At 43.9% G+C, this 26,051-nt stretch overlaps 1 protein-coding gene across 5 annotated transcripts in view; it reads left to right on the top strand.

The window, feature by feature from the left end:
• FNIP2 (folliculin interacting protein 2) overlaps positions 1-26,051 on the top strand; it is a 144,139-nt gene that overhangs the window by 64,240 nt on the left and 53,848 nt on the right. For 2 of the 5 annotated variants that reach the window (XM_063920466.1, XM_063920470.1), the window contains exons 3-11: positions 9,480-9,611; positions 10,135-10,235; positions 11,089-11,160; positions 13,193-13,293; positions 15,541-15,630; positions 17,297-17,368; positions 20,714-20,849; positions 23,027-23,228; positions 23,545-23,633. In XM_063920466.1, coding sequence (XP_063776536.1) covers positions 9,480-9,611; positions 10,135-10,235; positions 11,089-11,160; positions 13,193-13,293; positions 15,541-15,630; positions 17,297-17,368; positions 20,714-20,849; positions 23,027-23,228; positions 23,545-23,633 — 995 coding nt within the window. Of the gene's footprint in view, positions 1-9,479; positions 9,612-10,134; positions 10,236-11,088; positions 11,161-13,192; positions 13,294-15,528; positions 15,631-17,296; positions 17,369-20,713; positions 20,850-23,026; positions 23,229-23,544; positions 23,634-26,051 lie in introns of all 5 variants that reach the window. The other 3 variants (XM_063920465.1, XM_063920469.1, XM_063920467.1) reach the window with 2 other exon arrangements.

The following is a 26,051-nucleotide window of genomic DNA, read 5'->3' as shown; positions in this document are numbered from 1 at the left end:
ACTTTTAGCAGCCGTGCAAACGCATAGTCGTCGCCCACAGGGGAGTGTATTTTCACTTTGCAGGAGTGCGAATGTCTGTGCAGCAGAGCGGCTGCAAGCACATTTTGTGCAAAACAAGACCAGCCTTGTAGTTACTTATTCTGTGCGTTGATTGCTGCGACGAATGACACTGTAATGACACCCAGCAAACTCCTGGCCACGCCTGCGTTTTTCCAAACACTCCCAGAAAACTGTCAGTTGCCACCCAAAAACTCCCACTTCTTGTCAATCTCCTTGCGTCCGCCAGTGCGATTTGAAAGCTTCACTAGAACCTGTGCAAAACCACGATGCTCTTTGTACCCGTACGCCGCGTGTGCGCATTGTGGTGCATGCGCAGATTTGACTTTTTTTAAATGATCACTACGCAGCGAACAACAGCAGCTAGCGATCAACTCTGAATGAGGGCCCATATCATTAACGATGCATGCTCCACGGATCATTTAACAAGGATGGTCTATCGTGTGTACCGGCAGGTCAATTTTGGCTATATCATCCAAAACTGCATGTTTTGGGGTGGTGGCTGGGAGACGTCACTGAACGATATAGTTAGCGATATCGTTCAGTGTGTATGCACTGTATCGTTTGCCCGGGAGTTCAAGGCAAAGCACTGATGATATAGCTCATGGAGCATATCGTCTACTGTGTACACGGCTTCACACTGTTCACATACAGACTGTACTTGTGCAAAACTTGTCTAAAGCTGGTGCACACTAGACGATATTATCGGCAGATGTGTACCCCCGATATGTCTTGGAATGACATATTGCGTCTTCTGTGCAGCAAGTATACTTGTACGTGTCACAGCCGGGCGGGCAAATTCAAATGCTAGCCCAACTGGGTGTCCTGACCGATAAGTTGGGTAGCCAGTCAGTAAGTCTGCATAATACCCGGATCTCTCCCTCGGTAGGCGCGACTGTGGGTCAACGGACTTGTCAGTTAGGTGTGTACCCAACCTAATGATTGGGAAGTGTATGTACAGGTACCATTCGTCTGCCTGATGTGTCATGCCTGACATAACAACTGAGCCGGCATTTAAAGAACCTGCAGTAAGTGTGCACACAGCCAGATATGCTGATATCTCTGTAGATATTTCGACCATCAGTTGTGCTGTACAGCTGACGCAGTATATTCTGTGAACAACGTCATTCATAGACATATTGGGGATACACACCCGCTGACAGGCTCGCGATATATTTACCAGTATGTATATATCTTAACTCTACTGCAAGCCCTTAAGGGAATATTACAGTTACCCGCGATGGTTTGTAGCAGTGCACGTGGCTAGTCACACCCGCAGGCTGCACTTAATGCAGATTTCTGCGGTGAGTTTGGTAAACTGCTTGTCACAAGTGTTGTGTGACACGTATCACTGAAAGTATTGCTGTTTATCTGCACTTTGCTACTCATGTGCCACTTTTTAGATTGCCAATAAAAGGCTGGCGTTTATATCTGTGATTGTGTGATCAAGAGTAATAAATTGTGGACTTTTTCAATCTGTTGCAGCATTATTTCATTTTTATTCTGCAACTGCCTTTCTGTTAGATAGAAGCAGACATGACCAATGCAGGAAGCAAATTGGTATTGGATAAGCTTGTGGCCCAAACAGGCCTTCTGCTGACCCCCATGCGTGGCTTGTAATGTGACACTGATGTCCCCATTAGCTAAGAAATGCTATACTAGGGAGAAAAACATATGCATTGCTTCAGGACTTGAAAACAAACACTGCATATGCAGAAAAAGAAACGCTCAATCTCCAACATAACTTGTAGCATGAGGTGTAAGGTGATATAAGGTGATAACATCATGTCATGGAAACAGGTTTGGTGCACTGCCTTTGATAATGGCAAGACAGACTTTCAAGATGTGCAGCGATCTGGTTGGACAAGCACGTCCACCACAGATAACAATTTGTGCTGCATTGAAGGTCTGATTCAGAAGGATCGATGCATTTGAGTCAGTGATATTGCTGTCGAACTGAACATCTCATTTGGTACTGTGTACAACATCGTTCATGAACAGCTGGGTTACAGGAAACAGTGTTCACACTGGATACCAAAGCAACTCACAGAAGTTCATAAAGTCATGAGGAGGGAGAGCAGTTCCGGTAGAGTATTGTTATAGGCGATGAAATGCATCATGAGACACTGCAGATGAAGCAAGCATCCATGACATGGAAACATGCAGTATCCCCACCTTCAAAGACATTTTTTAAAAATCCATCAGCAAAGAAGGTCATGGTGACTGTGTTTCGGACCAGAAGGGCGTGCTTCTTCTTATTGATTTCCTCACCAACGGAGATACTGTGAATGCTGACCACTATTGTGACACATTGAGCAGGTTAAGGAGGGCTATTTATCAAAAACAACATGGGTTGCTGCGAACAGGCGTTGTATTGCTGCTTGATAGCGCCAGGCACACTCTGCCAACCACATGCGTGAGTTATTACATTGCTCCCTACCGCCCTGACCTGGCACTGAGTGATTTCTATGTCTGTGGGCTATTGAGGAAGCACCTGGGTGGAAGGCGATACGCAACCATCAGTGAAGTTCTGCAGGGAGTTATGTCCGGTCTTCAGGAACTTGACACTGATTTCTTCTTTGCCAGGATAGATGCCTTGATGTACCGTTGGAACAAATGCTTAGACAAGTATAGGGACCTAATGGAATAAGGATCTTTTGATTATTAAAGTGGTCTTCAGGGAAACTGGACAGAACCCGACACTGTCCTAGTCTTTCATGCACACACCATGACACTAAGCAAGACCCGGGCTGTCCCCATGACAACCGGTGCCTCGAAACTAAAACTAAAAGCATTGCCATGACTAGTATTGCTACCATAGCATCGGGGGTGGGTTTTCCGGAAACCGGAATATAATACAAATAGACAGAGGGATGACCCACGGCCAACCGGACACCGATTGGACAATTATACATTTTCAGCCTACTGTCTGGAACAGATGTCCATCCAGTAATTATAATATATGATTGATCAGCCAGACCTTTTAGTACTCCTTCCCACACTGAGGTGAAAACGTCTGTTCACACGCTGAATTCCTGACCTGGAGTCCCTTTCCTAGCACCAACAAAATCCACTCTGTCTCGGCCAGTATCATCTACAGGTATTTACATTTCTGCTTTTTCCCAAGCGGCACGCCGGGGTGCCCAGGGTGCATTTAGCCCCTGCAATGCTTCATAGGTAACAGAGACTACATAACTCCCACATTGGGATCTCCTGTGACCACTGTTAGCTCTCAATTTCACGGGTACACTGCCTGTCTACCCTGTCACCTGTGGTCCAATCTAATGAGATGATCACAGGCAGCAGAAGTGGACCACAAATATAATATTATTTCTTAAAAAGATAACCGTGTTTTATAAGCTTTCGGTGCGCTGAACATTTTGTAAACAATCTAACTCCCGTTAGGACCTACCAGTAACCTCTTAAAAAACTTTTTCAAGGGACACTGTTCTGCCCACCCTCTCATCCACCGTTCAATTCGCAGCATAATGGTGAATAGCAGAAGTGGAAGGACGCTTATGGTGCCCTTCTATACTTTCTGATATCACAATTTTACACAATTACCTTATATACGATGTACAGCTGATCCTAAATGTATATACAGACCTTTTAGTGTGCAAACTAGTGATCGTCCTGGGTGAAAAAAATTGTGGGTCCCAGGGACCGCTAACTTTAAATAAATTGGGGTCCTACGCCACTGTTTCTGAGTACCATCACATTAAAGGAGTTGGGACAGTGCGGGGTGCAGGTAGCATTTGGGGTAAAGAAGGTTAAGGGCGAGCAGCAGCTGGGATGGAACTGGGGGTGGAGACAGGGCGACTGGGTAGAGGAGGGTAAGGACAGGCAGTGCTGGATGTAAGTGTAGACGGCAATGGGGACAGTGCTGGGGGTGGGGGAGAAGGGGGCTAGTGGCAAATAGTGCTGGGTGTAGGTAAGCGGAAAGAGTAGATAGCTGGGGCAGTACTGGGTGGCAAGGACGGGGATACGGGCTAACAGTACAAGTAATAGGGAGAGGGTAAGGGTAAATAGCAACTGGGGCAGTACTGGGGGCAAGGAGGGGACTATTGGCAGGTAGTGCTGGGGTTAGGGAAGGGGTAACGGTAGATAGTAGCTACTGGGTTTAAAAGTGGGCACCTTCATGTTGCTGCTTGGCGATGCATTGTATCGCAAAAGATTCCTAGTGTACATGAGTACACCTGGCCAATAAAGCTGATTGAGTCTAAAAGGGTGTCTCTAGTGCATGCGCCGTAGGCATGGGTGCTCCTTGAAAAGTGGGTGTGGCCTTGCAACAAGGAGCGGTAGGTGGTCTGGCAGTTGATGGTGAGTGTCTGTGGGGTGATGTTGTGGACAGTAGAGAAAATGTCTTAGGGACGTTGCCACTGGAAAATGGGAGCATGCCAACGTAATATGCTACCGGTTTCTCGTCACTCTGGGATTATTTATCTCTATTCTATTCCAAATACACCTTACCTACATGGTGATTTCACTGTAACGGTGAACCTCTGAAGAAATAGATCCTCCCTGGGCAGACAGTGTCTTCAGTCGGTATTCATTATTCATGTAGGAAATCACCTGGTCCGGAGGATGCCTGTTTCTGTGGGAATATAACCAGTGACATCATCACAAAGGTTCACCCAGACTTGTGCTCCCTGTGTCACTTCCTGCGCCCTGAATCCATTCCAGCCTCTTGCGTCTCTCCATGCCCCCTCCCTTTCCAGCCTTCTGTCCCTTGTGTAGTATCCTAATCCTTTCCACGAAGGGAATATAGACACAACCCTTGCGTCAATCCACCTTACTGTCATTCCAGAACGCCCACCTTTGTGTTCCTCAGCCTCCCTCCCCTCACTCTGTGTCTCTGTCTCCCTGTGCCTCTCAGCTTCCCCCCTCTGTGCCTCTCAGCTTCCCACCAATGTGCCTCTCAGCTTCCCCCCGTCTGTATCTCGGTGTCCCCTGTCACCACACACACACCAGCTCACTGCAGTGATCTGCCAGCCCCCAGGACGCGGAAAGTGAACACTGCGCAGGAAGCCGCATAGCGCTGGGATGGAGAGTGCTGGTTCCTAGTGTCGATTACAGTCCGCCGCTGAGATCATGTATATCTGCACGTGGAAGGCTGTCAGCAGCAGCCTCATCCTTGCAGCTGCTGTAAAAGTCGTCAGTGCACCCAGCCCGTTAGCTGCAGGAACATTTGGGAACACTCAGCAGCCGGGGGAACACTCGGCCCCCACCCCACCACCTCGGGAACACCGGGGATTGGCTGCGGGTAGATCGTGATTGAATTATTGATTGTACTAGTATATACAGGAAATTTGCTAGTGTTAATACAGTATGGGTAGCAATCCTAGATAAGACACTTGTCCAAAAATCTATTTAGAATATACTAACCTTAGTGGATAACATTGATGTGTTAGAGTGCTATGGAATGTATACATATATTCTTTCACCTATATTTATGTTCTGGATGATAAGGAAAACCAAGTTTTAACGTTATGTCAAATGTTTAGCACAAAGGAGTCATCAGCCACTTAGACTTATTTAACTATATTTTATTTTACATTTTCATCAAGTTATAGTTTAATATTCACATCAGTAAAAAGTCATCCCCCCCCTCCCCCCCCCCCCCCCCCCCCCAAAAAAGGAGTCTTTTCCTGTTTCTGTTTGCCGCAAGGCAACGGAAGCTAATTACACAAGATCCGTATATATTATGGACTCTGGGGAGCACCACCAACAGGAATCACATGACTAGTAGGGTATTATTCGCCTGAAATATATTTTTATGGTTGGTCAAAAGACATATGGAACATATGTTCTTGCTCATGTTGTAGACTCCTGTGCAGAAGCACACCATTCTCTTTGCTAGGTTCATACAGTATAATAGCTGTAAGCATCTGTACCACTCACAAGTACATATTACACAAACGCACAGAGTATATGTTCATTACAGCATCGCTATTCTAGTGGTATCCAAATCCGTTCCCTCTTTCCAGAACTAGCCAAAACTCTATACGGAACTACCCAGTGTGGTTTGTGTTTTTCTCTTTTGCATGGTTTGCTTTAGTTTGTAATCAAATTTTACCATTCTCTGCCAAGCTGGAGAAAATTCTTTGACATGTTAGAGTGTTCAGTGGAGGTGATAGTGTATACATATCGTGTTGATTCAAGAGGCTCTGTTATAAAAAGCTGTGTGTGTGTGTGTGTGTGTGTGTGTGGGGGGGGGGGGGGGGGAGATATACTGTTTCTGAGTGCAGAAACGCCTGACTGTGTAACATATAACCTAATACATATATACACACCTTTCTGTAGACAAGTATCCTTTGTGCACAGAATTTTATCTAACTTAAGCCATATGTTAAAGTACAAACTGAGGGCTAGATTTATCAAGCCTTGGAGAAAAATAAATAGCACGGTGATAAAGTACCAGCCAACCAGCTCCTAACTGTAATTTTTCAAACACAGCAGTAAGGAGCTGTTTGGTTGGTACTTTATCACAATGCTATTTATCACTCTCCAAAACTTGATAAATCTGGGCCTGAATCATTGAATCATTTGATAAGCGCATTTTTGTAACTAGTACAAAAATAATCTATTCAAATGTACTGATGCCTTGGCACGGGTTTAGTATGAAATGCCTACAATCAAAATCCCTACGGTCGCAATCCTGACAACAATTGGCCAACGGTCAAAATCCTGACAAGGTCAAAATGCCAACATTTAAAATGCCGACAGGGCAAAAAGTCGACATACGTTTTCCATCTGTTTTTGTGTGTATTTCAACATAGGTCGACATGGGCACTGTATAAGTGTACCGCGTCCCCTCGCATCGGGCACGGTGCCTCGCTGCGCTCGGCACACTATTATATTCCGCCTCCAGGTCCACTGGGATAGTAAAGTATAAACAAGTCTATTTCAATGAAAAAAATCTTGTCGACCTTTTGACCAGTCGACATTTTAGATATCTGTATTTTGACCTTGTCAGGATTTTGACCGTCTGGATTTTGGTTGTATGTAAATTGACCTCATCCCCTTGGCACAACTTAAATGGCTGTCAGGGCATGCTGGCACTTGGAGAATGGCAGGGCACCTATAGTGCACTTGTTAAAAAAAAATATTACACTAAACAGTACACATACACCCCATTGTACAAAAATATGTTAATAAATAAATAAATAAATATCTCCCAACTTCAGCAGGGATGAAGGAGGGACATGGTGTGCCGGAGTCGCGCCTACGCACAAAAATGGGTGGGGCCTCAGGGGTGGGGTCTCATTGCACAACCCCCAAATTCATAATTTTGAGGGCGTGTCCAGCACTCCTTGAGCAGCTGGTCAACCCCTGGCTCACCTCCCTGAACTGTTAGATGCACACGCTATCTATTCAGTGTGATCACCGGCTGTTTTGCAGAGCAGCGATGATCACATGCTCTCCCAACTGCCCCTCTGCCCGTGGGGCACTGCGGCCTGCGGGTGGGACAGGAAGACGGTGTCCAAATAGCGGTACTTTCCCGCTGTAATCGAACAGTTGGGATGTATGTAAATGCACCAGTTAATTACTCCCTTAAATCCACTTCAGCTCACATAGGCATCTCACAAAGAGGTGCTAGTGGGCCCTGACAACCATTTAAGTTGGGCATGCCAGAGCTATCTGTGAACAGTAAAGATCTTTTCTTTAACCGTTCTTATTACCCCAACACCCAATGCTGAAGCAGTGTGGGGAATAGCCCTAGTGCTATTAATACAGGCCTGTATTGATCTAGAACTTTACTCAAAATGCAAGTTATTCTGGGGTTGGATTAAGACAAGGAATTCTGTTCTAAAGTTTGTATTCTCGTCAAGATTGCTGCAGCTTTGAACATTGTAAATCAGTAAGATACAATTCTACCGGGAATATACAGCAGTTGTGTTTATTAAATTTCCCCCCTTGTTTGTCTGTGTGCAGACTGATGTCAGAAAGGGGTTAAAGCATTTTGCACAGTCAGTACATGGACTCCACGCTGTGGAGAGGACACGTTTAATGGTTTTGTTTTTTTCCTGTCACTACTTTGTGTCAAGCACATGACTGCCGCATGTACACTGTAATTGCCTAGTGATAGTCACATTGAAGGTTGAATAATGCAGATAACCTACTGTAGGCGTGGAAGACCTAGAAAATCTATTTTTGGAAAGAGTATACAGCATTACATCTGAAATGCTATATATATATATATATATATATATATATATATATATATATATATATATATATATATATATATATATATATATATAAATATGAAGCAGGGAGCGCCAATAGTGCATTAAAAGTGTACAACAAATTTATTTAAAAATCCAAATCGGTAACAAGTGTGAACCCGTACCATAAAAGGCGGTTAAACCACCGCTCGTATAACCAGCATAAGATTTACCCCACTGTGCAAACCAGCATTCTCACGGGCGTGGTCTGACGTATGGACTTTGAACTGAGAATGCTGGTTTGCACAGTGGGGTAAATCTTATGCTGGTTATACGAGCGGTGGTTTAACCGCCTTTTATGGTACGGGTTCACACTTGTTACCGATTTGGATTTTTAAATAAATTTGTTGTACACTTTTAATGCACTATTGGCGCTCCCTGCTTCTTCAATCTCTTGGCAGGACTACCACCCGTTCAGGATCAGGTAACATTGGGGAAGCGACAGCTGGAAGTCCCAGAGGTGCACATTGACAAGTTTCTTCTGCCAAATAACATTGGCTGTCAGTGATTGTGAGGAACATTGTTTCTTGTCTAGCCTTGGACTTGTAGTTCCACGGGACTCTAGAAAATTTTACCTTGGTATTTGCGCTCATACTGCTTGTTTATCACATATATATATATATATATATATATATATATATATAATTATATTATCAGTGTGATCACTGCTGGTACCTTCTGGTAAAATAACTGTGTTGCTATATACATAGTCCAAAACCATAGGGTCTGCGCATGTGCACCGGCCATAGTGTGCGTATGTGACTCTTCACCATGTGATCACATCCCGGAAGGATGCAATCGCATGGTGACTGACGGGCAGTGACGCGGGGTGGGGGGTGGCGATCGGGAAATGCAGGCATGTCGTGGACGTTTTTGGGGCCGGCCTGTGACATCACCTGCATTTCCTGCGTATGGAAACATGGCGGTGGGACCCCTGTCTACGCAGGCAGGGGTCAACCTCTATTCTATGCATCTCAGAGCAGTGCCACGCATGCTGGGTGGCCTCGTCCTATGCTTGGCTGCCCCCAGCATGTGAGTATATGGAAGCAATATCTGCGTCCATATCTGAATAACCCCCTTAATGCATCAAAACCGCATGATCCTTGCACTGTCAGTGTCCCTATTATGGGGCATCCTAGATATCCTGTATACAGTAATAGTGTGACCCACTGATTGGAAATCCCTTTCTCACAGGGAGAAGGAGAGGAAGCTCCAACCCGGACAAAACCCTGCCAGACAAGTAGCAGCGGGACCTGTACCATCTCCTCCTGTTTTACAGCATCTGGATGTGCCCAGCCTGCCAAGGAGCCACTGCCAAAGTACCAGGTATAAACCACTTTATCAGAGGATGAATCAAAATTTCTCAGTTTGGGGTCCTTGTAAAACAGCGAGTGATGCTACTGTGGTAACTACTCAAACAGAGGTTGCACGGGTGTTGTGTTCACGGACCTGGTCATGTTAGAATTACTCAGATGGTTGATGGAAAAGGAAATCTTAAATTTCCTGTCTTATGATTCTGTGACTCACTATACAAACCTCCCAACACCTCCTGCAAATACCTATATAGATCTTGTGATCCTACTTGTTGGGAAACGCCCGTCCCATAGCAGTCCACAATATGCTACTAAATTTATTGACTGTAACAGAAAGCAAGACCATTCACCCATCAATGTTGTGGATGTAAGTGAAATGCTGGTGCCTCTGTCTATAAGAAAGAATACACGTCTTTATTAGATCTCAATAGAAGGAAAACTGGTGATGTAGATAAGACCTTATTTATACTTGTGTGTTGTGTATGGCTGCTGCTGTATTTCCACCTGTACGCTAAGTGGCATGTATTAACTTACAGTACACCAAGCCAGCCTCTGACGTGAACATGCTGGGCGAGATGATGTTTGGCTCTGTGGCAATGAGTTACAAAGGCTCAACATTAAAGATTCATTTCATCAGGTGAGTTTGTCAGAGACCATGCAGTGCATTTAACAAGGGCTTTTGAGTAGAAATGTTTGTTGTAGTTTAACCTTAGATGCTTGTTCCATGACGGCTCCCATCTGGCTTGTCTTTGCGTTGTTCTTATGGGCCGTACTGACGGAGAGATTTCCCCAGAGATGTGCGCTGAGCGATTTAGCGCAGACCACTCACCACACATCTCTCCCTGCACTCAGCACAGCGCAATGTGCTGAGGAAGGGGGGACACACGGGTGGGGGGTGTTCATTTCACCCAGCGGTGAAATGAGCGACCTGCTAGACGGTATCGGCTATAGCGAAGTGCAGGATCGCACATCGCTGTCGCCGGCACCCCTACACACGGAGCGATGTTCAGCTGATTTCTAAGCAGTCTAGTCAGAACATAGCTGAACATCGCTCTGTGTGTACCCCCCTTTAGATAACATTTAGCCAAAGCATTTGTTAATAATAACTACAACTGGTTCCTTCTCAGTGGATTGTTAAATTCAAATGTATTTGTATCCAGGTGATCTGTTTCCATAGTTGGAATATTCGCTGGATTAATAAATATTTTGTTTCCATGGTGGCAAAGAAATGACTCAGACCAGGGAAGTTGCTTGGCAAACGATGCAGGTGTATGTCTTTCTAGGATTACGGTTTGTTGTGAAATAAAACCGTCATGTGGTCTATTCAGAGTCACTAGGAATATCATTTAATATGACAAAGCAGGCAGGTTGTTCTTAATGAATATTAATTGTAATGGGAGAATTAGTCATTTGCTTGTGATTTTACACCACAGTTCTGGAATATACTTTACATGTCTATTAATCAATTATTTTCTATTTTGATTTTCCAGGTGCCCCCCTCAGTTGATGATCAGTAAAGTATTTTCTGCTAAAGTGGGAGGTTTCAGTGGCAGCACACACACGTAAGATTAATGACCTCTCCTGCAGGTGGGGGGCTTTTACTCAAATGCACATCTTGTGGCAGCTAGTCTGCATGAAGTATTTATGTAGTTATTCAGTTAGCAATGGATTGGAAATGGGTGGGTATGAATTCCCGGCAGTCGAGGTCCCGACTGTGAGATTCCTGATGGTTTGCGGTAAGTCTTTTCCCCTTTCCACTCCTGCAGCCTAAGCTCCCCTCCCGCAACCTACCCCTAACCACACCTCCCCACTTTACCTGCAGCCTAACCCTAACCTCCTTCACCCCCTTTACCTGCAGCCTATCCCTAACCTCCACCACCACTGAAGTCTAACTGTAACCCTGCTCCTAGTGCCTAACACCTTCGGAATCTGTTAGAATTCTGACCCTCAGGATCCCGCTGTCAGTATTTTGACTTTTGGGATCCAAACTGCCAGGATCCTGACCGCACCCCTTGGAAATGCAGCCTAACTGTACATGACCCAAATACAGATCGTATTGGTCATAATGTTATCATTCAAGTCATTCAATTCTTACAAATTTTACATAATATTCGACAAATCTTGAACAGTGAAGTGTAGCATCACAGTGCCAGACAGTAGCTGCAAAAAGTCAGATCAAAGCCTGGAACACCTAAAAAAAGGGGGCGGGGGGTTAAATACACATATATGTGTTTGCGAAAATGGTTTTATATTAGAGGGTTTTTGTCTCTGGATTCTGACATCGGTCACATGACCACTGGCATACCGTCCGCCAGGATGCGAAACGCATTCTCATCTTACTGTGTTGGACGTGTAGTATAATTTGAGATAGCTCAGAGGGAGCCATGGCCCTCATTCCGAGTTGTTCGCTCGCAAGCTGCTTTTAGCAGCATTGCACACGCTAAGCCGCCGCCTACTGGGAGTGAATCTTAACTTATCAAAATTGCGAACTAAAGGTTCTCAAAATTGCGCATAGAAATTTCTTAGCAGCTTCTGAGTAGCTCGAGACTTACTCTGCCACTGCGATCAGTTCAGTCAGTTTCGTTCCTGGTTTGACGTCACAAACACACCCAGCGTTCGCCCAGGCACTCCCCCGTTTCTCCAGCCACTCCTGCGTTTTTCCCAGAAACGGTAGCGTTTTTTCACACACTCCCATAAAACGGCCAGTTTCCGCCCAGAAACACCCACTTCCTGTCAATCACACTCCGATCTCCAGAACGAAGAAAAAACCTCGTAATGCCGTGAGTAAAATACCTAACTGCATAGCAAATTTACTTGGCGCAGTCGCAGTGCGAACATTGCGCATGCACAGTTAGTGGAAAATCGCTGCGATGCGAAGAAAATTACAGAGCGAACAACTCGGAATGACCACCCATGTCCATTAATGATTTCATTACTCCATTTCCAGGAGCAGGATATTTTGAGGCCATTACTGATTACTACATAGACTTTTCTAATTCTTTCATGAGAGTTCCCTACTGTAACAGTGGAATTCTTTATGGTATAAGGAGGTGACGGCAAATATTTCAGCTTTTAAAATGTATTTGATACCTTTCATACAAGAAATATTGTTAGAATTAGTACAGGACATTTTGGGGGTGAGTGGTCAAAGTAATTTTATAATGTGTCATTTTTAATATTCTGGGTTGGCCATACTCCTGCAGGACGTTCCCTAGGAGGTTGTTTTTTTTTTTTGGTTGTTTTTTCTAAGGCTTTTTTTTACACTTCCAAGTAGCAAAGTATTGAGGGCAATACTGTATATGTGTTATGTGGGAATTCTCCTGTATCACTTATTTCAGTATCCTTAGTGTGCTGATTGAATCCAGGGGCGGGGTGAAAAAACTGACTTTATTAAAGGGGCAGTCACTTACAAGACATGGTTTTGCCTTGTAAGTGATTGCCCCTTTAAAAAAGATAGAGTTTGGCTGGCATCCCACCCCTGGCTTTTGGAATATGCTTGAGCTGAACCATATATTCTAGTGTCCTATTATGTATTACTATCTTTCGGTAATATCTCTAGTTTTCTAATTTCCATTTGTCTTTTGCTTATTCAAGTCTTCAGGACAGTCTGGAGAACATCAACCACGATGGTACTGGAGTTAAACTTGGTGTGAGTCAGAGCGGACAAGGGCCATGTCAGAGTGGATCTAATCTAGGTACATGTGCATTACAGTAACAATCTGTGCTTTGATTACTGCCCAATAAAGCACCAACCCCACATTAAAGATAAAGTTCACCTGTTTATAGAATTTCCTTATATAGCATCTAGTGGGAAGTTCCCTTCCTTGGGATCCCTTGTGACCAGATGTCACTACGAACACCTAGAACTATGCTCTCTGCTGGAAGAAGGGAGCCGTCTCTTCCTCTCCCATAGAGCTCAAGAGAATACTTCAACTGAGCTTTGTGGAAGAGTGATGGCCAGACTTTTAGAGCAAGGTACACAATGGAATGATCAGTGATGTTTTGAAGGGACAGTACGATGTACAGTATCAGTATATTGTGTCTGCAGGCGTTGACGCAATATATTGTTACAGTATTAATGTTATGTCACGTGTGTATGCAGCACATCATATGGGAAGATGCTACCACACAGTTCACTAAATAGTGAATTGGGTATACACCTTATACGATAGTCGTTGCGATCCATCGCACAACGCAAGATTGGCCTGTATTTTGTATAGTGTGTACCCAGCTTTTCCCCTGATCTGTGAGCACAGTCTAATTGTGGTAGCTATGGGTAGTGTGGTGGGGGCTAGTTTTGCTACTTGGACAACGTACCTCTCCCTTTTTTTTTTTTTTTCCCGCCAAACTATTTTTATGTTAGCTCTTTATTTAAAAATGTATTTGTTTGGGGAAACCAATGTAATTTAAGTTATTAAATTAGTCCTTCAAATATTTTCACACTAAACTTGTGTCCCTTTTACAATCTTTTGCTCACCTGTGATGCTTTGTTTCAAAGATAAATAGTCTACACCAGTCCCTAATAGAGTTAAGGCCCGTACATACTGGCCGATATATCGGCCGTTCTCTTGAACGGCCGATATATCGCGGGTCCGTTGGCCAGAGTGTACAGTCGATACGTTCGTTCACAGACGTATCGCGTCGGCCCTGCAGCACAGCCGACGGCCAATATATCTACCGATATATTGGCGCGTCGATGTGTGTGTACGGGCGGTTGGCCGACCGCCCGTACACATGCTGCGGCGGCCGGCGGTAATTGACAGCTGAACTGGGCGGGCGTGTGTACACGCCCGCCCAGTTCATGACGTCGGTCCCCGACGGATCGGCCAGTGTGTATGCTCAACACACTGCCCGATCCATCCATAGATACATCTGCCAATCAATTGATCGGCAGATGTATCTTCCAGTGTGTACCCACCTTAATGATCCTTGCTGCTCCCTTTAATTTAAATGGTGCAGGGTCATTTAGATATGTCTCCATATCACTGATAAGTAGGTAATACTGCATCCAAATAATAGAGATATATATTCAATACAGAAACAGGAGGCAAAAATGTTGCAGACATCCAGTGATATTTATACAGTAGATAAAACATATTTCCATATGGTACAGCAGAGCTTCAGCTAAGAACGGAATATAGCAGACAGTGCATACGTTTCTGTGAGGTCACACACCCCAATATAGGGGGTAATTCCAAGTTGATCGCAGCAGGAATTTAGTTAGCAATTGGGCAAAACCATGTGCACTGCAGGGGAGGCAGATATAACATGTGCAGAGAGAGTTATATTTGGGTGGAGTGTGTTCAATCTGCAATCTAATTTGCAGTATAAAAATAAAGCAGCCAGTATTTACCCTGCACAGAAATAAAATAACCCACCCAAATCTAACTCTCTCTGCACATGTTAAATCTGCCTCCCCTGCAGTGCACATGGTTTTGCCCAATTGCTAACTAAATTCCTGCTGCGATCAACTTGGAATTACCCCCATAGTTCTTCATGACAGGCTGAGACTTAACTGTAATTTAAACTGCACAAATCGCAATTTGTATGAAATTGCAGTTCACCTACAGTCTCGTACAATGTTCAACAATGTCAAATACATATGTGAGTGAAACTATTTTGCTGTGTATTTTTTTTTTTTCCATTATATAACGCAAAATATTACCTTTGGAACTATAAAGTAATGATATTGACAATGTCATTTAATAATAGGCACTATCTTTTCTCTTCTGGGATGCTCGTATTTGTATCCTCAAATCATAGGATATTATATAGCCTTATTGGGTTAAGTATTTGCAAAATTTAGTTTTTTTCTGTATTGTCCTATTTTCCTTTTGTTTGTCTTTTTGTGAGGTTATTTTAGCCTTTATTTATTTATTTATTTATTTATTTTGTTCATTTGTTTTTTTGTCTGCAATGTTTACCTCCAGTTCCTGTTTTAGGTGTTTTACAGATGTGTGGCAGCAAACTGCTGCCCGCCATGTTTGAAGCTCGCTCCCTCCGGCTCATCCGGAGTGCCTCTTTCTTTGCAGGTTTGTGTGGAATGCAGCATACAATTGAAGCCACACAAAAACCTATATGATAAATTCACAGAACCAAGGGGGTAATTGATCGCAGCAGGAAATTTTTTATCAGTTGGGCAAAACAAAACCATGTGCAACGCCGGGGGGGGGGGGGGGGGGGGGCTTTGGCAGATATAACATGTGCAGAGAGAGTTAGATTTGGGTGTGGTGAGTTCAATCTGCAATCTAAATTGCAGTGTAAAAATAAAGCAGCCAGTATTTACCCTGCACAGAAACAAAATAACCCACCCAAATCTAACTCTCTCTGCAAATGTTATATCTGCCCCCCCTGCAGTGCACATGGTTTTGCCCAACTGCTAAAAAATTTCCTGCTGCGATCAACTTGGAATTACCCCCCATAGTTTCACTTCACAATTACACTGGTTAGTTTGTGGTTTTGCTTGGTTATTGTGTTATCTTGTGTCACGCTACAGCTTGTGACTGTTTGTTTTATAGATAGATAAGAATTGATTGTTTCCGGTTTGTGGTACAGTGCATTCATATTGTTTTTTCCTTTGCCTGTAATTCACCTTAAAGCACGTATGTAAGCCTTTGGCAATCTCTAAAATTATCATTTTAAGGGAGAATTCAGTTAGCCACGGCAATTTACCGCGGACTAATTGATCCCCTGGCAGCTCTTATCAGGAATTTTTTTTTTCCAGACTTCAGCAGGCAGCTGGCAGTGTTAATACATAGGTCTGTGAACTTATCACAGATTCCTCATCTTTATGAACGAAAACCAAAAATTTAACAGGTGCAAAAAACGGGCTGTAATTGAATAGCATGATGTAAAAAAGGCCAAAGAAAGCTTGAGGCTACCCCTGTTTTTCCAACTTGTAAACTTTTTAGGGCTAATTGAATTCCCCCCTTCTTATTTTCCAAATCAGACTGAAGAAGTCCACAAATGCAAATACTGTTCTTCCAACATTTCACCTCTTCTGTTCTTATTTATTTTTGTAACTGAACCTTTGTAATTGTGAAAGGATTTGTGGTTCCTGTAATTTGGATTACTTAAAAATAATTACACATTTTATCTAATTAAGTAATTGACTTAAAATACCTGCTGAGTACGAGACAATATGGTGCAGCTTTGGTAGCTCGGTATAAAAGATCGCCCATGATGACTAATGTGGTAAACTGCAGTCTGCTTAGCTTATCCAGCAGCCGGGACTGGCACATCATATACATGCCCATTTACTGTTTCTCAGAAACCTTTACCTTCTCTCAATGGTTATAGCCATGTGTCCAGACTGTAAGAGTGCCACATACAGGGTGTTTTATAATTAGTTGTTTTTGGATAGTGTTATTTGACTGACACAAGTGGTGATGCCATCCAGATGAGTGGACTGCATTTTAACACAAAATGTTAATTATTTATTTATTTTTATTTCTGTTTTTTTCTTCTTTTTCATTTATAGTTATTTAAATTGTGCATGAACATTGGTGTGGGGTACTAACCTGCTTCACTGGCTTGATGATTATTTTGCACGGATGGGCAGCAGTGTATACTATATAGTAACTCAGCCACTCTTGCCATCTGAAAGCCCTAACAACTAATACCTGTTTATTTTCCTGCATTTTAAGCTTGAATGTAATAACTTTGTGTACATTAACATATGTGCTTCCTATTGGGCAGCGCACAGCACACCGGTGGATATGCCTAGCAGAGGACAGAATGAAGATAAAGACAGTGGCATTGCTCGATCAGGTATCTTCATTACATTATTTACTGTTGAACGTAAGATCTAAAGCTGGAAACAGTTGGCTATAGTTTGCTTATCTGCATGCCTGTGAGCTCATGTTCTTATAACTCACTTTTATTTCATTCAAAAATTGTTTTATTTCATTGCTGCCTGAAATTTCCAAACTTTTACGCTTTCGAAACATCCCTAATTGTTCTGTTATGGTGCGTACACACAGTGAGATTTTTTCTTACGATTTTAACTATATAGTCAAAATCGTAAGAAAAGTTAGTGCAGATCGCAAGGTGAAAGTCACCTTGCGATGCCGATTCGATGCCGATGTGCGGTCCCGCGCGGTCGGCATCGCAAGACTAGATAGACTGTGCAGGCAAGTCAATTTTGACTATCTCTATAGAAGAGATAGTCAAAATTGACACTTAGCCAAAATCGCGCATAGGGGGTAATTCCGAGTTGATCGCAGCAGGAATTTTGTTAGCAGTTGGGCAAAACCATGTGCACTGCAGGGGAGGCAGATTTAACATGTGCAGAGAGAGTTTGATTTGGTTGTGGTGTGTTCAATCTGCAATCTAAATTGCAGTGTAAAAATAAAGCAGCCAGTATTTACCATGCACAGAAACAAAATAACCCACCCAAATCTAACTCTATCTGCACTTTATTTCTGCCTCCCCTACAGTGCATATGGTTTTGCCCAACTGCTAACAAAATTCCTGCTGCGATCAACTCGGAATTACCCCCATAGTCAGTATCGTAAGCACATAATGAGTGTACTTGCGATACTGACTATGTGCCGACCTGGCCGCTGTCGCATAGTGAGAATCGGGCATAGCCCAAATCTCACTGTGTGTATGGGCCATTAGTGTCATATCACTTAGATTGCTTAAAACATCTTGTTTAACGTACATATGTACATACAGTACTTTATTGGCACTGCTCTTCTGTTCACTGATGACCCAATAGGTATCCAGTCAGAAGGCAGGCAGTAACCATGTTGACATTCTTAATTTCGACATTTCAGATGTCGACATGGTTCTGTCAATAAACATGTCAACATCCTCAAACTGTTGACATCTGAAGTGTCGCTATTTGAATGTCAACATTCTGAGGTTGCTGACAGAGTTAGGCCGCGTGGGGAAGTTAGGGTTAGGCTGCGTGGGGAGGTTAGGGGTGGGCATTCGTAGGGATGTATGTAAGAGTAAGGAATAGGGGGAGGGTTAGTAAATAGTTAGGGATAGAGGAGAACTACTTACTGGAACACCGCTCCTCAGACCCCTTCATCAGTACTAATACTCATGTGAATGCCGGACCCGTAAGAAGACACTGGAGGCATGTAGCTGCTGAGCCAAGGTAGACCACCAATGAATGTTTGTCGACAGTTTAGCATGTGGACGACTTATCCTTGTAGACATGATAAAAGTCGGGCATGGTCACTGTCGACCATTTGTACCCAGCCCACCTTTCGAACTGGGCTTACAGATGTGTCCTGATACATCTATGCTGCAGTCATGGCAAACAGCATCGCTAGGCACGCCAGGTCTCGTTGTTCTCTGCTAGCATTGGGCGTAATTTCGCCGAAAATGCGTATAAGGCGCACCAGCAGACGGTACTGATTAATGTAATATGCCACACTTGTTTATCTGCGTGTAACTGCATACCACAAGGCTGTGTCTTTTTTTTCATACCAAGTTCTATTGCGCTTCATATACAGACTCAGTTGCACACACAGATATGCAAGTACTTTATCATAAATCAAATAAATCGTCGCAGTCTCCTGGTGCATCCTAGTTGCATCGTTTTGGATCTAAGACGCATTTTTGGCAAACAAAACACTCCCTACACTAGCAGAGTTGCACAGGACCTGCCAGCTCACTCGCGCCTGGCATCTCCCGCAGCATATTGTGTTGGGGCTAGATGTATGAGGACACATCTGTGTGTTAGCACATGGTCGAGTCACATTATTACGACCACGTCATACATTTGACGTCCGCAGTGCGTAGCCCATGATGTATGTCACGTGTCGTGCGCTGGCTTGGTGGGTATATAAGTTATGCAATAGGCCGTCTGCACACATCACACGCTGCTGTCATGGGTAAAAGGGGCGATTTATCCGAGTTGCAAAAAGGAATGATTATCGGTTTTCAGGCTAAGGGTGGTAGTATGTCTGAAACAGCGCAGTTTGTGAATTGTTTGCATGCTGCTGTGGTGAAGGTGTGTCGTGACTGGACAAATGGCATCATTGCCAATAACCGATGTGGAAACTGCGGAGCACCACGTGCTATTGATGTGAGAGGTGAACCTACCAGCACCTTCTTGAGTCACTCCCAGAACATCTAGCTGCTGTCCTTGCTGCACACAGCGGTTACTATGGCTGTTAGTTGGTGGTTATAATAATGTGACTCCACCATGTATTTGTTTTGTGTCCCCTTACACCTGGAGTAGTAGGACAGGGCAGGCAGGTGTAGGCTGAGTACAGTAACAGCGAGTTTGCTTAATTGCATCAAAATGAAAAGTAGACTCATCCCTAGGTATGCTTTTTATGTGTATCGCTTGTGTATGGTGGAGGGCTGATGAAGCGACGCATGTGGATACCGTAGCTATCGGCAGCTGCGGATTGCATATTACTAATCGCACTTCATTATCCTCAGGGTTATTTTAGATACATTTGTATGCACATATATAGGGTTTCTGTTTATGGCATCTGCCTTGTCACATTCGTGCTGTCCAAGAAGCCAAATTAAATACAAGGTGTACAGATTAACCTACCTGACCGAGTTACCAGTGACGTGCGGTGGGGTGAGGCAGAGCCTTTCCTATCATACTAACGTTTGTGCCAGAGTTTTGACTGTATAAAGTATATGAAAAATACAAAGAATATGTTTGAAATATCTTCTTTGCATTATTCTAATAATTTTTATAGCCAAAACTCTGGAGTAAAAAGTCTATGGCAGGGGAGGCAGTGCCTCACCTGGCTAACTTTTCCGCACATCTGTGATCAAAACTCACCAAATTTCCAGGAGTTTATACTGCTGCACCTGTGTATAATGCCCAGATGTACCCTTTGGCTCATATATTCCGTGTAAATCTGGCTCTGGTGCTAGACAGTGCTCCTGAGCCATTTAGCTCACCGCACGTCCCTGCGAGTTACAGTAGACACTTGGGGGGTATTCAATTGTTTGAAAAGTCAGTTGGGTGTCTGTTTTTCCCTACCTAATAGACAGGAAAAAACAGACACCCAACCGACTTCTCAAACAATTGAATTCCACCTTTGGAATGTTTGAAGTCAACGAGTTTGCTACAGTATATATTAAAATGGGCTTCTACATCTCCCTCCTCCTGTGCACTGTGTGTTACAGCATCCCTGAGCAGTCTCCTGCTGACTCCCCTCCCATCTCCAAGCACCTCCATCTCCAGCAACTGTGCCAGCAGCTATCAGCGGCGCTGGTGGAGAAGTCAGACGACCAGTCTGGAGAAAGGTGTTGTACCACGATGGTGAGTACTTTATCATGTCTTTCATTATTCAGGTATTACACCCCTAAAATATAGATTATATTGTAACACCAATTAGATGAATGCATTACATTTGCACTCCATAGCTGTATGAGCCAGCATTTGCATTGATATTGCTCCCTCATGTTTACACCCCAAGTGGTTATTAAGGAATTTTTTAAACTGCATGTTAAAAACGTTGTTCTTCTGACTTAAGTTTACATGTAGAATGGGCACTATCTTCTATTGACTTGTCCATTTTGCTGCCACGGGTTCATGGTGGCACTGCACCTGACTGTGGCAGAGATGACCATCGTCTTATAACGCCCAAATCCTTTATATGCAGGAAATGCAATGTATCCGATCAGTGGTGTTGCTGCACTATGCACTATGGGTGGTGCACTGGCATAGCATGGGGATAGGAAGCTATGAGATTGCTTTGCCCTTGATTACTGGTTACCAGTCACATGTACAGCCGTAGCAATATAATACCAATGGACACTATGCCTTCTAGATCTATTAAACCAGGAATATAAGTGGGGTGTGGTTCATTGGGTCGACAGTGTTTAGGACAACCACTATTGGTCGACAGTAACTAGGTCGACATGGTCTAGGTCGACAGGTCAAAAGGTCGACATGAGTTTTTTATGGGTTTTTTTGTGTTGTTTTCTCCGTACATTGACCAGGAACCCCAATTAGTGCACCATGTCCCCTCGCAACTTTGGGCAAGATTACTATTCCCAATTGTAGTCCGCTTGGATCGTTATGTATGTGCAAGTTCAAAAAAAGAAAAAAAAATGTGGAAAAACTCATGTTGACCTTTTGACCTGTCGACCTAGAGACCCTGTCGACCTAGTTACTGTCGACCAACAGTGGTCGACCTAACCATTGTCGACCTAGTTACTGTCGACCTAGAGACCAGATCCCATATAAGTGTTCTACAATTTATTTCCATTTTTCCAGTTATGTATGTATGAACCTGGAACATTTGGTGTCCATTGTAGCTCTATTCCTAATGTTGAATCGACTATAAAATACTGAATAGAACTAAGGATACCTGCAATATTTGGTCTTTCTGGAAATCCTGCTGTGGTGGTAGAGCTCTGTCAGTAGTCCTGCTGACAGTGGGCCTTATTCAGGTTTGTTAGCAAACCAAAAAAGCACACTAACTGGCAAAACCATGTGCACTGCAGGTGGGGCAGATGTAACATGTACAGAGAGATTGCAGTGTAAAAATAAAGCAGCCAGTATTTTACCATGCACAGAAACAATATAACCTACCCAAATCTAAATCTCTCTGCATATGTTATATCTGCCCCACCTGCAGTGCAACATGATATTGGGGGTCATTCCGAGTTGATCGCTCGTTAGCTAGTTTTAGCAGCCGTGCAAACGCTATGCCGCCGCCCACTGGGGAGTGTATTTTAGCTTAGCAGAAGTACGAACGCATGTGCAGCCGAGCTCTGCAAAAACAGTTTGTGCAGTTTCTGAGTAGCTCTGAACCTACTCAGCGCTTGCGATCACTTCAGCCTATTCCTGTCCGGATTTGACGTCATACATCCGCCGAGCGAACACTCATCCACGCCTGCATTTTTTCAAACACACCTGCAAACACTCCCTGAAAACGGTCAGTTGACACCCAGTAACGTCCCCTTCCTGTCAATCTTCTTGCGGCCGCCAGTGCAAAGGAAAACTTCACTAGAACCTGAGCACAACCACAAAGAGCTTTGTACCCGTATGTCGCGCGTGCGCATTGCGGGGCATATGCAGAAATGCCATTTTTTCACCTGATCGCTGCGATGCGAAAATCGTCAGCGAGCGATCAACTCGGAATGACCCCCATTGCCCATTAGTGTGCTTTTTTGGTTTGCTAACAAACTGAATAATCCCCAGTGGTTCTGTAATGTGCATCCTGTGCACAAAGAATTCACCATGGAGACAAATACTGTCCTTTAATATATATTTAGAATATGGAGGGAGTGACCTACTGTACATATAATTATTTACAAAGTCACACAAATCACAATTACTTACCCCTATTATCTTAAGTAAGAATATTAAAAGTTACTTTTTAGAATTAACAATCATATCAATTTAATCATTACATATACAAATATAAAAGATTGCTCCAAAAAATCAACTGCCAATAAGTAGATATTAACAACTAACCTGTTTTGCAGGCCAACCGATGAGACCTTCAGTATGGCGGACGAGACTTACACTTCCAACCCTGCAACAATTGGTCGAAAGAAGATTGCAATAAGTGTCCTTTTCTCCTTGTCTGAGGAAGAGGAAACACAATGGAGCTTTCAGGATTTCTTTTTTTCTCACTTCCCTCTGTTTGAGTCCCACATGAACAAACTGAAATCTGCTATAGAAAAGGTAACCCTACTGGCCCTTTCCTGTTTTTAATGCAGTAAGTTATAGATGCCTCTAATTTTACCCTTTGAGGCTGGTCCAGCTATGTTTGGATTCTGGGAGGGGCTTATACTTGCAAATTGAAACTTCAACAGAATAGATATGCAAAAAGCTAGAATGTAACAAAATACAAAGTAGATCGGTGTAGATAGTGGTGTAGATTCTTGGAACATCATGTACTGTGCATGTAAAAATATGTATAATAATTTGATGTGATTTACGAGAAGAGGATATATGTGCGGTGTTAGCCAGGTATTTCTAATATGCTTTTCATCTCCAGGCTATGATCTCCTGCAGGAAGATTACTGAATCAAGTCAGCGTGTCCAGATTTATCTCAGTCAAGTCATGGAGGCCCTGGCACAGTTTAGGTAGGTTGTCAGTTTTCTAAAGATTTACTTATACAGGGTTTTTAAATCTATCCTAATTTCTGCAGCGGGGTACACTGTGTTCCAAAGGGAATACATCAGGGTGTAGAGTTGGATCTTGATCCAGAGGCACCAACAGGCTAAAGCATTGACTGTTCCCAGGATGCATTGCATGGCCTCCTCTATAACCCCGCCTCCCAACACTGGAGCTCAGTTTCTAAGTTGGTGCCTGCAGAGCAGGTCACTTAACAGGGGAGCTAGCTGCGCTAGGCAGCCCTAAAAGAGCTTTTAGAAGTCTTCAAGGGCAGCAGCACTTTCTATGTCACGTTGACATACTGTGCTGCGGCTCCATCACCTTCCCCAGCAGTGCTGCATACTCCCGCTGGCCGAGTTCCCGGGTACTTGAGGCGGAGGCGCTCCGGTTCCAGGCACACCACCGCAGATGCTCTCCTGGATAGCGTGGCTGCTTCTTAGGGAGGAGGTAAGATGGTCCCCCATGCAGGACCCACCGCCAAATTGTGATCCGGTCGCGGTCCCAGGAGACGGACCGCGTCGCTGGCGTGGACACTGTGTCAGTACAGGAAGCCCACTATATCCACCAGGGAAGGGAGCACAGGTCGGATTGTGTAAAATCCTTTTTCATAAGGCTCCACAGTACCCGGTGGTGAGGACCAGCATAGGGGATAAGGCGCTGACCTGTAGCCCCTCCCCCAGCCCCTGGCGCTATGTACTGCTGGTGTTCCCATCCTGGAGCTGCTTATCACTCTCCCTCACTCCCTGACTGAGATATCGGCGCCATCTTCTCAAGTAGCTGCGTCTGGTCTCCTGGATTGCAGGGCAAAGTCTCCTCTGTAAATCCGCCTACCTCATCAGTGCTGTGATTTTACAGTCGCTTAAGTATTCTACATGTCATTCTAAAGACAGTGTTAGTTAAGAACAAGTGCCTGTCCACCAGAATATTTGGTACAAGTGTTCTTATACATGCATCCAGTCTCTGACTGTGCATTGTTATTTATATATTTATAATTATTTTTTATTTACTGGTCTAGTGCATTGTCACTGTGACTGTGTGTGCCTGCATCCTGCTATATGTAATTCACTTTCAGTGTATCACAGCTATAGCGATCACTGTGGAAAAAAATGCTGGAAAAGAGTATATTGCGCTTAAGATGAAAGCAGCCCACAGCAAGTGGATAAGGTGACACCAGAACTTAAGCATATAGGGGGTCATTCCGAGTTGATCGCTAGCTGCCGTTGTTTGCAGCGCAGTGATCAGGCTAAAAATCGGCATTTCTGCGCGTGCGTATGCACCGCAATGCGCACGCGTGACGTACGGGTACAAAGCCATTTGTTGTTTAGCACAGGTTCTAGCGAAGTTTTGAGTCGAATTGACGGCCGCAAGAAGATTGACAGGAAGGGGGCGTTTCTGGGTGTCAACTGACCGTTTTCAGGGAGTGTTTGCAAAAACTCAGGCGTGTCTGAAAAAATGCAGGCGGGGCTGGACGTTCGCTGGGCGGGTGTATGACGTCAAATCCGGACACGAATAGGATGAAGTGATCGCAAGCGCTGAGTAGGTTCAGAGATACTGTGAAACTGCACAAATTGTTTTTGCAGAGCTTGGCTGCACAAGCGTTTGCACTTCTGCTAAGCTAAAATACACTCCCCAGTGGGCGGCGGCATAGTGTTTGCACGGCTGCTAAAACTAGCTAGCGAGCGATCAACTCGGAATGACCCCCATAGAACACACACAAAAAGTACACCACTGTTTGCGTAGGCGCTTACTGACAAAGTAAGCAAAGTTTGTTCTACCTTCTCAGGCATTAAATATTATAATTTCCTTAAATAAAAGAAATATGCAAAAAATAGTGCAGATGATAACGTTCAGATAATGAATAAATGGAGGTGCTGATATCAGACTCCTACCAGAAAAGGTGGTCTATTAAATTGTAGACATATAGGCAAACAGGAGCGGACCAATGTCAAGTCGTGTTCTCCTTGTATTTTCCACAATACTCCATATTTATATAAAAAACAGGAAACGAGAACTCCGCATAGTGTAACACTGCAATTATTTACATAAAAATATTAAAACCATGAAGACGGTATAAAATGGACTCTCACCAAAGATGTTAGTCTACACACAAAGTAGACCAAAATCACATGTGTGAATAAATCACAGGCGTCCCTGGGCAGATGTTCCGCACACCGGTGTGAGTCCAAAAGATGTTTCCCCTTCCTCCTCACCAACGCGTTTCGATACCACACAGGGTATGAAAAAGTCTGGGGTCAAGGGGTCATCTAAGCGTGCCGCTTCCTCATAATCCACTAATATTTCAGATAATTCTTCTGATGAGGATGGGGAATATACTGATCCGTCAGACACTGATACAGTTGCTTCTGACGAGTAACCTACAAGTCATG

Source organism: Pseudophryne corroboree, chromosome 1, assembly GCF_028390025.1.
Source record: "Pseudophryne corroboree isolate aPseCor3 chromosome 1, aPseCor3.hap2, whole genome shotgun sequence".
Lineage (NCBI taxonomy): Eukaryota > Metazoa > Chordata > Amphibia > Anura > Myobatrachidae > Pseudophryne > Pseudophryne corroboree.
Note: the sequence above shows the minus strand (reverse complement) of the source record. Positions and strands in the feature narration are given on the sequence as shown.